Raw genomic sequence first — 14,571 nt, forward strand, 5'->3', positions numbered from 1 at the left:
TCAATACTTGTTAAAGACTCCTAGGTACTGCCAAATTGTTAGAAGGCGTTACCAGCTAACCAGGGTAAGAATTGCAAGACTCTAAGCCGTACATTAACATCATTTGTGAGAAAAGCAAAAGCAAAATAATAATAATAACAATTGGCTTCCTTTTTGTTTGTTTCTAAAGATTGCTTTCATCCTATTTCTTATTAAGTTTTCCTAAAAAAAAAATCAAAAAGCATTTAACATGCATATACTCATCCATCGTTAACATTCCTTTAATCTTATATGGTGGTGTTATTTGTGTTTATTTTCTGTTGTTTTGTTTCTTTGTTTACTTCTTTGACAAAGCATGTCATTTTTTGTTTTATCTATCTGTATTTTGCTACTGCATGTCAAACTTTTTAAATGACTCAGCAGACAAATGAATTCTTGTCATTTTAAATTTCACTCTAAATATTGCAAACAATCTGCTTGTTCTCAGACATTGCTCCAACTTATTGCTTTGGGTAGGAGCAGGAGAAACAGAAGTGAACAAAAAAATGACAAGAACTGGGAGGTACAGCCAGCTTTGTACCTGATAATCTGTTTAAGCCTGTTAAAGTGAAACCTAAATAAGATGTATGTATTTATAATTTGAATCATTTGTGTTTCTCTTTTGTTTGCATGATATGATTTTGTTTTATATTTTGTTTTTTTCCACTCACCAGATGTTCCCAACACTTTGCCTCCCACTACTATCATCCCCTCCCTTACCACTGCAACAGTCACAACCACTGTAGCCATAACAACCAGCCCAACCACATCTGCAACAACCAGCAACATAAGAGGTACAGTATGCTTCTTTGTTACGGCCTGGAAAACACATTAAATGGAGCGTTAAAGGGTTTTTTAAAAAGGGTCGAGGAACTGAGATCCAATTTTACTTAATTATAAGAAGTAATTAAGTCACCCCAATTACTATCAGTTAGGGTTATTGGACTAAAATGTGAGCCAAGATAGTACATTATCATTTTTCTTAGTGTCATTTATGACTCTTGAAAATGTTTCAGAATATAAATTACAAATATATGGAGCTCTATAACATTGAGAATTTAAAATGTTATCATGGGACACTGTTGTTTTGCCTTACCTTATAAATGCAAACAAAGAAATAAGATATTCAAGGATACAGAGATAGTTTTTGCTTTTTTAAGACCCTATCAATGTTTATGATTTGTTATTCCTCTGCAATTAGATTAAAATACCTACATTCGTGAATTTATTCTAAAATTGACCTTATCCATGGGGTCACTATGAACTAGTCACCACATGGAACTTTTAAGTAAATATTCAACATATTATCCTAAAGTGATCTGCTGAGTGGATCTACTTATTCTACTAACAGAATTCTCTAAAAGCAGAATGCTCTAGATTGCCAGAAATTGATAATTTGGCTCCATGAGTAATTTCTTGTATGTTTACTAATAAGTATCTTTGCTTCAAGGAGAACAACCTAAAAGAAACTGAAGTAATAACCCTAAAGGGCAAAACATAATTACATCATGGTTTAGAAATATGAAAAGGCATTTCTAAGTAGTGATTAAGTGGTTAGTAGATAAAGAAGAAATAAAAAGTTGTTTGAGCGCATTATAGAAAAACACGTTTTAAACTTTATTTCTGCAGAAGCAATGTTCAGAGACAATTTGTCCTATTTAAGTCTGTCTTTTTCTACTTCTTATATGTGTTTTGTGTCATGTTGGCTATACTAATGCGTGTTAAGCCTAACTATTTTTAAATCATGGGTACTTTACAATAATATATATATCTAATTATAATTTCATCAAGGATAGACTTAACATTGTGTTTCTTTACTTTCTCTTGTTCCAGAAAAAAATATTTTAATATCTGTTAATTGTTAATTTTTAATAATTGTGTTAACTCTATTATACAGTATATAAGATTGAGAGCTAAAGTTTGATGACAGTAGGAGTAAGAATTTCTCAAAAACACCTGTTATTACTAAACAAGCTGTATTTGAGCTAAATCTGTAAGTAGAACGGTTCAAAGATCTTTCTCATAATTTATATTAAAATGGGAGGAAAATAATAAAAATGAAGAAGAAGGTAAAAAGTACTTCATGATATTATATGAAATGAAAGATATCTAAAGTTATACTTTGCTTTAATTTATTGTCTTTCTAAAGATTTGTACAGACGGTAATTCAAATAAAGTGTGATTATTGCATACTAACAAAATCTCTGTGATAATGTTAAGTTCTGAATGTACAAACAAGTCCTTTCGATGGAAAAGGAGAGAGATATATTAACCTTTATTTTTTAAAAAGACCTTCTTATAACAAGAAAAGCCTAATAATCAATGGTTCCTTCTTTCTTCAACAAATGTTTATTGAGTACCTGCTACGTATATATAGGTCTATGCCAGGCCCTAAAATTATGAAAATAAGAATTTTGTATCTAAAATCACTAGCAGTTAAATTAATGCATTTTCCCACAAATAACCAGTGCCTATGCTTAATTAGTAGAAAGTATTTATGTTCTTTTTGAATATATATATTAGACTAAAATAAGAGAAAATGTCTTACTTCAAAGTGAAGTATTTTAACAACATTCTTTTATATTTGTTCACGTGCATCTTAAGTGAAGTCTTACCAATTTCATTTTAGCCAGCCTCTTAAAATGAAATCAGTTTTCTACTTTTTCAAGTAAATTTACTTTTTTATAGGTTTCCTAAGATGTTTTATGAACTTTGACACCATGAAATTTAAAAGTGCTGAAAAGAGTTCATTCTTCACTCAAAGGAACACATGAATAAATAAAACTCTAAGAAGACATACACACACACACACACACACTTATCATTCCCTTTTTTTATTTAATAATTGAAAGAAAATATGTTGAAAATGGCACCAAGATATGTGAAAAGAAAATGTATTTTATAACAATTCATAGCATCTAATTTACATGAAAAAAATAGTAGCACCGACATTGAATGTTAGTCTGGTGTCTATTTTTTTCCCTCCTATCTTCAACAAACAAGTGGGGACTGAAGAAATCACCAAGCCCACTGCATGATGAATGGTCTAGTCCACATTTGAGGGAATGAGGGATTCAGTCAATACACAAACATTGTTATGATTTTTCTACTCTGTCCCTTTTAATTTATATGATATTTGTTTATTTAAGCATTCCCTATTAAATTAGAGTCTTCAGATGCAATTATATTTTAAGTGGAATTCACTTATCTATAAATTAGTGAAAGATGTTTCAAAATTATGGTCAAATAATATCATAAAAAGAATACGTGAAAAAAAAATAAGAATGTGTGGCCTAAGAAAAGCTGAGAGCTAAATATTTTCAGCTTGTAGATTTTTTTTTAAGTTTACTAATTTCATCCCTTTCTCTCATTCAGTAATCTGAAGTAAAATAACCATATTTAATTTTATTAGGTTTAAATGACATTTCTTTAAATTCCATAAACTATATTTCTTTATATATATATATATATATATATATTTAATAAATGACCACAAATGAATCACTGTTCACTTCTCCATTTACACTCTTTCATCACCCCTGCTGTTGCTGAGTTTTCTATACTAAGATACGATAAACATCCAATTTAAACAAATTAAAGAATTACAGCTATGGCTATATTAGAAATCAAGATAAAAGAGAGGAAAAGAAGCTGCTCAAATGGTCAGTCATAACCTTGAGAATTTGTACATCTCTTCAGTTTGTACATGAAATGCATCCTTTGTGCAGGAAGAGGAGCTTCAACCATATGGGAGAAAGCTGGCAATTAGCAGTATCTTGTTACAAATAAAGGTGCTAAAACACAGAGAAGGAAGCAAACTTGAGCAGTCATGGGAAAGACAGAGAATAAGTGAGCCCTGGAGAATCTTTAGGTGTGAGCAGTGGTTTTTCTCTTTACAAAGGCTTTTGTCTTGAACAGTGCACCAAATTTAGCATCCACATTTTCATAAGAAACAGTTAATTCCAAGATTGTCTTGAGGATTGGATAGTATCTAAAGTTCTGGCAATATAATCAGCAATCAGCGTATGACAATTTTGTTCAGTTCTTTTTAGTAAAACAAATGTGTTTACATGTAGTTGCATCATACTATTGATAAAATGGTATATTTTCCCATAGTAATTCTAGTTTTAATTCTTGCAAAATTCTTTGGTGTTAGTGCACTGATTACATTTTAATTTCAACCTATTTTTAAATGACTATGTGAAAAAATTAAAAGTTAAAAATGGCACTAGTGTATATGGAACTTACTATATATCCTCAAATATAATAATTTATCAATTTTCTGTGAAATTTATGGTATTCTTGATTTGTATCATAAATCTAAAATCTAAACATTTTATAAATCTCTTAAGTATTTTGCATTACCGAAGTCCTTTACAATACATTTTAATTTCTGCTTTTAGAAATTGCAGTTTTTTTAAGACTAGTGACCTGATCAATCCTATCATCTAATTCAGAAAATACATACACACACACACACACACACACACACGTGCACTTATATACATATACTCTTATAAATGTTTTAGGGTTTTTTTAGGTCACTATAGTAAATTTTAATCAGATAAATTTTAATGAATTAAATATGATCATTTATAAAATTGTTCCAAATGAACTGATGTGATTTCTAGTATTAATACTATTTTTTCATGGTTTGTTTAACTTGAAAACATTTTTTTAAATGTTTATCATATTGTATAATTTTAATTTTATAACTGTCTCATAATCTAGGAATTTTTAGCAGCACCCTCATTCACAGATAATGATATAAAGTTATTGAAAATTCAGGAAACAAATATGAGACATAGGGACATGTACTAGTGATTATGTCTACTTATCATGATTTTTAAAATTAAAATTCACAAATGAATCTTTTGTACTTACCAAGAGAGAAAAACTCTTAAACTCTTAATTTGTTTAGGAGTTACCTGTTTCTGCCTTTGCAAGACTCTTAAGTATGCTACAAGAATAGAAATACATGGGAGGAACATGTGAAATATCTGATATACTGCCTCTCCTAAAACTGAGCCTGTTCAAATACATCATGAATTTTAATATATTAGGGGAAAAAATCCTAAAATTGATGATGAAATTGTTTATATAATCTATGTAAAAATCCAAATAAATTATTGGTTCAAATATAGATTTAGTTTTACATCAGACTTTATAAATGGGTAAAATAATTTTTTGTTAATAAAATAATATCATTTGTCCTGTAATCTCAACCAAATTATTAGCTATAATGAGGTAATTGCATTGGAACCATATTTCAGAATGGCCATGCAAAATGAAAACAAAGGACGTATTTTTTTTAAAGGTAAGAAATCAGTCATTATCAAACTACCTCCAGTGAATAATAAAGACCAATCTCACCAAATCTATAGCTGGGTCCTATTGTATTGGTCCCAGTCTACTGACAGTGATGCTTTAGGTTAGGAATGCTTGCCTCGGTTCCCATTACGTGTACGAGCCCCCACAAACATTTCCTCTACTAGGGCCAGTATTGTGGTTGGACCAGCTTGAGTTCTTAATGTTATCACAGTATGCACTTCAGCAAGAAACTGACAGAGAACTTTAAAGAACAAAATTTACTACTCACAGATCCTGGCGGACCACATAGCGAGGTCACAGGTAGAAAGAGAGAGAGAGCACAGGGTCCTGGGGCTCTGCCTTTATTAGGGTTCAAAGGTGGGGTGTTGAGTTTCATGGGTTCACTCTTTATTAGCGAATTTAAAGCATAAGAGTAGGAATTAGAGCTCAGGAAGGTAGAAGCCAGGTTGCTCAAAGTGATCAGTTGTCTAAGTTACCCAGGGCTTTCTGAAATAAAGAACTTCACAGGTGGGGCAGCCTAGTTCCTTATCTGGATGTTTTGCTACAGCTGGCAATACGTTTATTCAAGATGGATGTCTTTTGAAATGGGTGCTTCCACTTACACAATCAATAGCTTAATGTCAAGCACTTACACTATAGGTACTCAATTCTTCACAATTAGATTACACACTAATTTAGTTATTTATGTTTAAAAATACAACATTGAGTAAAATATTTTAAATTCTTCATGTAAAGTAAAATGCATTTTAGCATGCTTTAGAATGAATATAGCTCCAGTCTAGAATTAAAGATCCATAATTTTTAGCCCATATGCTGCCATTGTAATTTTCAAATCATATAAATCATAAAACTTAACTATTTAAACGTAAGTGAATTTAGAGACCTGTTTGACCATTAAGTACAATCCTAAAATATTGCTCTTTAAAAGATCTTCCCTATTTGAAGCAATCTTAGTGACTTGTAGAAAAAAATTGTATATCCACAGTTAAGCTATATGAAATGCAAATAAGTTGCTAAAGTATTTCCTTTGTGTCAGCATACAGAAATTGAGATGAATTGTACAATTCTACTCATATTTAATATGGGTATTTTTAATGAACTACAATTGCCTAAAATGTTGATTATGAAATAGTATTTTTGTATGCAGATTTCTTTACTTCAATTATTTTTTAATTTCTCTGGTTTCAAAATACAATAAGCTAAGGTAAAATAAATACAAAATGCATATATGTGCACATCAAACCACTATCTGAAGCATCTATTTAATTAAATCAGAATAAAAAGCAATAATGATCTGGCCCCTGCTTCTAATTTCTATTTCCTTTAGGTCAAAAGAAAAAATCTAGTCTATCTGTATTTTATTTTTATTTGATTTCATTAATGTGTTCCCTCCTTTCCTTTTTGGCATAGATACTTAAAAAAAAATAGGATACAAAGAGATAAAGAAACATTTATCAGAATAAAAGAAAAAGAACACCAGCACTGAGAAAGAATGAATGGAGTAAAAATCATTATAGCTCTGCATTAGTCAAAATAAATGCATTCAAACAGAGCATCTGCAATGGTAAAATATATCATCTTGACACAGTTAAATCCCAAAGTGTGCAAATCAAGAAATTGTTTATGAGCTTGTATTATGAGTATTTAGCTATTAAAAATGTTCTAGTTTTATCGGTGGTAATAAAGCACAATTTGCATGGTGTTGTGAGCTTTCAAAAATTAAGTGTCAATATGTTGGGCTTTTTTTCACTTGACAAAAATTAAGTAATAATTCAGTCTCCAGATGGTCCATATACAGGGACCTGCTTATCTGCAAAAAGACAGGTTTCCACATTAGGCTGTAAGTGTAGCTCAATTTCCACTAGTCTTTTTAAAAACAATAATTATTGTATAAAGTTGACTTTCAAAATTAAATATGTGAAACATAGTTCATCATGGAAATAGGATACTAAAATGCTTCTTACTTGGCAAGAACAAACACCACGTATGATCTATAATTGGAGGTGCTCTCAACCTTACTAAAAGTACCATATTGTTAATACTGAAGGGAGTGGCTACAGTCTGGATATGAGTAGGGTTGCTGATTGGGTTCCCGGTCCTTTAGCCAGCTATGGACGCACACAGTTGAATATTAGCAATGTTTCAGATTAGATTATTCCAAAATAGCACAGAATGCTAAAGTTATTCTTTCTATTCTAGTAGATCTTATTTGGAATAAGAATCACTTATTACATATGACCATTTTTAAAACTAAATGGAGCATTTGCCTCTGAATTTTATGAAGTTGAACTCTGGCAAAGTTTGAAAATCTCTTAAATGTTACTTATTTCCTTATGGCATTTGGGAAATATTTGAGGAAAACTGGCATTCGTATTTTCTCTCCAGTACCACCTATTAAGGGAAGCATAACACTTATGCTCTATTCTATTTTCTAAGGGCATTCTTGTGGCTTGTGCAATTTAAAACATCAAACATTTTTAAGAGTTTCATTTTAAGCTTATTTATTTCTTGGCTTAGATCAGTTTAAACAGAAATATTTGTTCCATTAGTTTATATTTCTTTTAAGTAAACAGTTCTAATATTGTTTCTACTTCTATAAGTGTAGAAGTATCTTAATTGATTTTATGGTAATAATTCTAGATTTAATATAATCTAATACTAGATACATTTCCTGCAAAACAACCTCTAAGAGAGAGAAGAAAATGTCCCCTAGTAGACTCTGTGCCATTGTCTTGAATTCATCTCTATATAATATGCATATACATATAAATATTACATTAAAATGTCCCATAATTATTATATTCCAGAAAGCACATTGCTATAAAATATTAAGACTAAATGAGTTACTTATTATTAGGAGGATAATCTGTTTTATATTTTAAAAGCTTGGGCTACAAATATGAATAAATGTATTTCCCGAACATCTCTGAAATTATTTTAAAAATCATTAATAAACCAAACTGGTTGTGTCTTTCTTACTAACCAATGAATTAAATTTATGAGCTGTGCCTTTGAAGCTGAGAAGATTGCTGGCACTGCCTTTGCTTCTTTGACACTCCACATGAAACACAGTTAATAACCTCCCATGTAAGCTTGGAGAAACACCGAATTGATACTAATTATACCAACTTTGGGATAGAAGGTGACCTTGACTTCAGCTGGAACTTTCTGCCGGGACAGTAAATAAGAGCAAATGCCACAAAGCATGACTTCTGCGAAGAGTCTAATACAATCTATTAAATGTAAGTTCTTGGAATTGCAGTAAGTGCTGGGATAATTGTGATATTTTAAAACATCTCTTGCTTCACTACTACAGCAGTTTCTTATTTTTCTAGATTTTAAATAATCTCTCATTAGTTTTCTGTACTCATTTAAATTAAGCTGTGGCCAGGAAATTAAAAGCTACTTGATGCAAAGTGTGTGTGAGGGGACTGCAGGGCAAGGAGACAGAGTTTTCCAAATGGCTTCTCAAATATGTACGTAATATTTATACAATTTTAGTATCAGAATTGCTTATGCTGAAGCTCTGATAATACTGACTCTTCAATAAGGAAATGTCTTTATAAAAGTATTAAGAAAAATGACTATGAAAAAGCAATAGTGCCAGTAGATACACAAGTTTAAACTATTGCCAGAAAACCTGTCAAGACCAATGATGTGTAGCAGTTTCACAGGTAAAAATCTTAGTTCAGTGTTAAAAAAGAGTCAATAAAATTACTCTAAATGCTAAGAGGTGAGGGAGAATAGAAACTCAGCTCTCTTCACTGATATTGTTTAAAGAATTACATTAGTGTAAAGGGAATTCTGTTCAAAGTGTTCAGTATAATAAATGGAATTACCTAAGACTAGTTATTTTTCCTTTTAGAAAAAACAGAGATGAACTCAACTATTTCCAGGGCTGTCTTATTTAACCCACTAGTAAGCAAAGAATGCTGATCAATGAAAGTTTAAATAGGAATGGAGCACTTTGAAGCAACATGAGGAATTGCATTAGATTCACCAAGAAACGTATTTTTTTCAGAGGCATTTGAACCATTTTTGATGTCTAAGCCCAGGTTTCATAGGAAGGAAGCACAAATGCTCTTTCTAGGGTAGTCTGTGTTAAACTGGGTAAGTTACAATAGTCTTGATACATTTTTTTTTTCTTTTTCCTTGAAGTCATTTTCCTTAAGTATTAATTATAAGATTATTACTTTTTCCTAGTATAGATAGTGTGTTACTCAGGATATCAGCAGGGCCTGATGGCAGTCTCAAACGGGTGTAGCTGAAGAGTTTTTAATGAGGACACTTTCACAGACTTACAGACAGAGTTTGGGGAACTATTAAGGGAGGAGGACAGTCCAGCTCGCAATAGTAAGATGCCAGCACTGGGCCTAAAGAGCCAGAGGAAGTGAGCAGGGTTATCTCAGTCAGAGAAGAACTGGAGCCAGAAAAGGGGCAGCTCGAGAAGAGCAGTGGTCACAGGACACAAACGGTATCTCACTCAACCAGGTGGGGATATTGGAGCAGGAGGGATAAATTTCACACCTCTTTCTTCTCTCATCGTCCAATAACTTTCTATTAGTTGAATCCCTCTGAAAATCAGAGATCAAGTAACCTGAGCAAAGCAGTGCACAGAAGTCAGGTTCCCAGAGCAAAGATCAAGGCACAAAAGGATGAGGGATGGATTTAGGGACCAGATGGAGAATGAACAGTGGAGATACGTGTGTTTAGCACATTATCTAATTTGCTTAGAATATGTCGTCTAATTTGTACACTTAGGGTGATTTAAAATGTCAGATTTTATCTTAGTCTTGGATTTCTCTCATAGACATGCATATTATAAGTCTATAATAGAAAACTAGTAATGGTGGTAAGAGAGCAGCCCTCCCAATTCACTTTAACACATAATTTCCCTTTCCAGGCTTAAGTTGGAGAGACAAGTGCTCTAGATGGTTGAAGGCAGATTACGAACCTGATAGGGCTGGCTTTGTTATTAGACACAAAGAAATGTTTTTAAAGTCTATTTTTATCATTTAAATAACCTACTTTCCAAGAGAAAGCCATTTTTAATCTTGGTATGAGGACTATCCGTCTAGTTTGTTGGGTGATGAGAGATCCCTCATTTGAAATATTTTCAAATCTACTTGTACGAACGCAGACTATATATTGGATTTGAACTAAGGGCTTTGAAAATATTAGTTGCGGGGAGGCAGAAGCTCTAAAAGTGAGCTAGCCATAAGTTAATAATAAACTGATATAGATATGTCTTATTAACTTTCTATTTAAGGTATTTTAGTGTCAGTTAGACAAATAATTTTCAGTCCTGAGATAATAGCTTTTCAGCATAGGAAATCATTTTCTTGAGAGAAGATTTTAGAAAGAGCAATCATAGTCTTTAATATATAGCATTATCTCTATGCCTTTGATGTTTTTAAAGTATGTGTACATTATTAATTGAGTTAAGTTGGTAGATTGGAAACATATAAAAGAAAACCAGTTCAGCTTGTTTTCACTCTGAAATATGTTTGTCTGTGCGACAGCTTGTGTCCCTTAGCATTTCCCTCTGATAGGTCAGAAAGTTTTGTTCCAAGTGGGATATTACAATAGTTTTTTAAAAGGACTAAGAAGAGCATTCTAATTTTTCTGGTATGTCTGTCCTCTCCCCTAGTTCTGAAAGTTAGCTGGAAATTCAGCACTACATCTCAGAATGCTGCTTTAGGGAACCACAAACAAATCTTCATATACTTTTCTCTCAGTCTTACAGGTTAAATCCAGATATGTTCCATCTTAATTCCAAGGTGAAAGAAATGAGTATGCAAATAAGAAGTAAATTCTAAGGGCTTCTCTTACTAGTTCATGTTCATATTTTTAATTTCTCTACTCAGTTTGGCAATATGTCAATGTAATTTTTCCATGTTAGTATATCAATGTGGGAGTTTTAAAGTAACTTTTAAAATGATAGGATGCTTTAGTAAAAGCTAAAAATGGTAAAAGAAAAAAAACACAATTTAAACATATAGTTATCGATTCACTAGTTTAACAAAATATGCCATATCTGAACTCATCATGAGATGGTGAAAGTAATTGCTGGGGGCAGGATATTTATGTTTCGTCCTGACTTGGCCTCTGGACATGTGATCTCAGGCAAGGAAATTCATTTCTCCTCATCCCAGTGGACTATGTGAATTCCAGGTGTGTCTCAATTCTGAGTCCTCCACCAGGATTTCAGGGACGAGTATAATTTTGGTTATTTTTTAATCAGAGCTTGTAGGTAAAATCCCTTTGCCATTTTAAATAATTTCAGTAATTCCCTTAGCATTCTACACTTCCAGCTTTTTATGTTTGAATGCTCTGAAAAGCTAAAAGAGTAAAAATGAATTATGAGACTCTGACCACTCACTGTATTTGGCCTTTTGGTCACCTTTCTCTAGCCATTGACCCATCTCTTCTCCCGTCACTTCCATTTGCACACTCATTTCCCTCCAGTGCTTTCTCTTACAAACCTTTATACACCTGAACATCACTCTACCAGTAAGATTTCCAACCTTCCATTATGAGGTAAAGTAAACATTGAGTTCCAGCTATGATGGCCATAAAACTAATGTGTACAGTCCATTTTCACAATTCTGCTGTTGGGCCCGGGTCTCTCCTGGTCAGCTACTTTGTAGCCAAAGTCTACAGCTTAGACAAACTTTCTGATACTCTTTTCTATTGGAACTTAAGATATCCCTTTTGACTGCATTAAAATGGTTATAGAAAAATTGTGAAGATTATGGCTTCTGGACTCATATTATCTAGGCTCTTTTTTCCACTTTGCCACTCATACGGCTTGTGACTTTCCTTAAACTCTCTGTGCCTCTGTTTCCTGACAGAAAAAGCATAGAAAATAATAATAGTATCAGCCTTACAATGTAGTTTTCAAAATTGAATGTATTTTTACATTTAACTTGCTTTAAAAAATGCCTTGCTCATAACAAATACTTAATAATTGTTAGTTTTTATAATTATTAACCATTTTTTAAAAATTTAACCATCTAAACAAGGTAGGATAAAAGTGACTGCATATTTGTTAGTATCAATGAGATGAACTGACAGTTGCTAGGTTAAGGCTACAATGTATGGTTAATAGACCATCCTTTAAATCATGTAAGTCCTCTTTGAAATCTAAAATTTAAGGATTTCTGTGATTTACAGTCAATAAGATAAAACAGAGTCCCCGTGTACTTCCTTATTATTCAGTCCAACCAGATCAATTATCAAATGAATCAGAAACATAATTTTTAAACAAAAGTAATTTATTTTATAATTACTTTTCTAACTGAATATTAACAGGCATTTAAATGGCCTTCAGTAGCAGAAATATCTAGTTTGGATCCCAGGTCCATGATATGCACATTATACCTTAAGCTCCAATTTTCTCATCTCTAAAATGATTGTATTAACTTACTTACAGGGTTATTTTAGGCATTAAAACAAATATTAATTTTCTGTTATTGTCATAATATGGATGATTTTCTAAATATAGGGGATTGTTATGTATTAAAGTTATATACTATTAATTTTTTTTAAAATTCAGGCTTGTTAATTGCAAGTGACACCATTTTCATGTTAAAATATTTCATCATCATTAATTAGTGCAACTTAATATTCATCTTTGATATATTGACCCAATAGAACCAATTATCTTAAACAACCAATTAATAAATCCAGTTGGTTAAAATATATTTAAACTCCTCCAGTAAATTATTCTATAAAATATTTGGGAAATTACCTAAACACATTCAAGATTTAGCAGACTTATTTCTCATTGATTAGTTACATTTCAAAATTTATTTATCCTTCTAACAATTTAAATCATTTTTCTGTATTTCTCATTTTAAACAAGTTTATCATAGATAAATTAGTTCTAAAATGTTAAGCAAAATGAAGGAAAAGGTCATTCTTTATCCCATACTCTTGAAAGAAACTGTTATAGTTTGGGAATATTAGAAATTTTTTAAAAATCTACATGTTTATAGTATTTATACAAAAATTATTGTGAATGTTATTTTGCATTTTATCACTTTTCTATATCGATTATCTTACTTGTCAATGATTATAATTCCACATCTCTTTTGATGTTTTCCTGAGTTTAAATGAACTTCTTCAAATGAAAGGACAAATATAAAAAAGTGTTTCGTTTCTCCAAATTCTGAAAATTGTAATTTTCAGAATGTTTTTTGTATTTAGTCAGCGTTAGTTTACCTATAGTGAAATATTAAACTGTAGATGAGTTTATGGTTCCAAATATATATTGAAAATATAGATAGACAGCAATTTTTAAAATTTTTTGAAGTCCAAAACAATTAAGAGATCCAATGAACATTATAGTAAAATAGTATTTTACCACTTTACTGAGTGGATTAATTTAATTAAAACTCAGTATTTTATAAGCTCTAAATATCTCAATAATTTACTACTCAGTATGTGGCAAAAATACCTATTTTGAAAAGGTATTTTTTAGAAGTCACACTCATTGATTTCAGAATAAAATGAGAGATCTGCATTATTATTATCATGATAAACAGTTTAAATAATCTTCTACCCAATATTAAATTATTCACCTTAAAACTTTACTCTTTCTTAAGTGATACTCAACATTTATCTGATGTCAGGTTTATCAGCCACAATGTCCCTGAGTAATTCTTGTATTTATTGGGAAATTTTAAAATGGTAGCAGAATTACAGAATGATAGAAATAATCTTCAGAGCCATGCAGCCTACCTTAACCTTCACTTTCTAGGTGAGAAAATTGAATTGAAGAAAAATGAGATTTTTTTTATGGCCATATGCCATTTGATGCTCTAACCAGGCCTAAAACCATATTCTCTGGAATCATTTTTTTCTTTGACAGTAATCCATGCTAGGTATTATTTTCCTACAGACAAAGACATGGATTGACATTTTCTAATTTTATATGTAGTCCAAATTACATGATTTAGGAAGAGAAAAGGGAGAGAGATTTTTAAATAATATATATACAAGACCTTATACACTTGAAAAAATCTTAATACTATAAAACAGAAATAAGGAGAATCAAAATTTGAGAATTTACATTCTTTCAAACTATGCCACTAGGAATCATTGACTCTTCAATCTGCAAAGGACTTTCCATTTTTTTCTTTTACTGATGATCACATAGCTAGTTTCAAAATTAGAACTAAAATTGGCGAACACGTAATTCTATTCACTACACTGTAC

General features: G+C 31.3%; 1 protein-coding gene across 3 annotated transcripts in view; it reads left to right on the top strand.

The window, feature by feature from the left end:
* Positions 1-14,571, top strand: part of CADM2 (cell adhesion molecule 2) — a 948,596-nt gene that overhangs the window by 877,556 nt on the left and 56,469 nt on the right. For 2 of the 3 annotated variants that reach the window (XM_010966456.3, XM_074361441.1), the window contains exon 8: positions 693-812. The exons of the other annotated variant lie outside the window; for it this stretch is intronic. In XM_010966456.3, the coding sequence (XP_010964758.1) occupies positions 693-812 (120 nt within the window). The remainder of the gene's footprint in view (positions 1-692; positions 813-14,571) is intronic. 3 annotated transcript variants of the gene reach the window in all.

The sequence above is a fragment of the Camelus bactrianus genome, chromosome 1, assembly GCF_048773025.1.
Source record: "Camelus bactrianus isolate YW-2024 breed Bactrian camel chromosome 1, ASM4877302v1, whole genome shotgun sequence".
NCBI lineage: Eukaryota > Metazoa > Chordata > Mammalia > Artiodactyla > Camelidae > Camelus > Camelus bactrianus.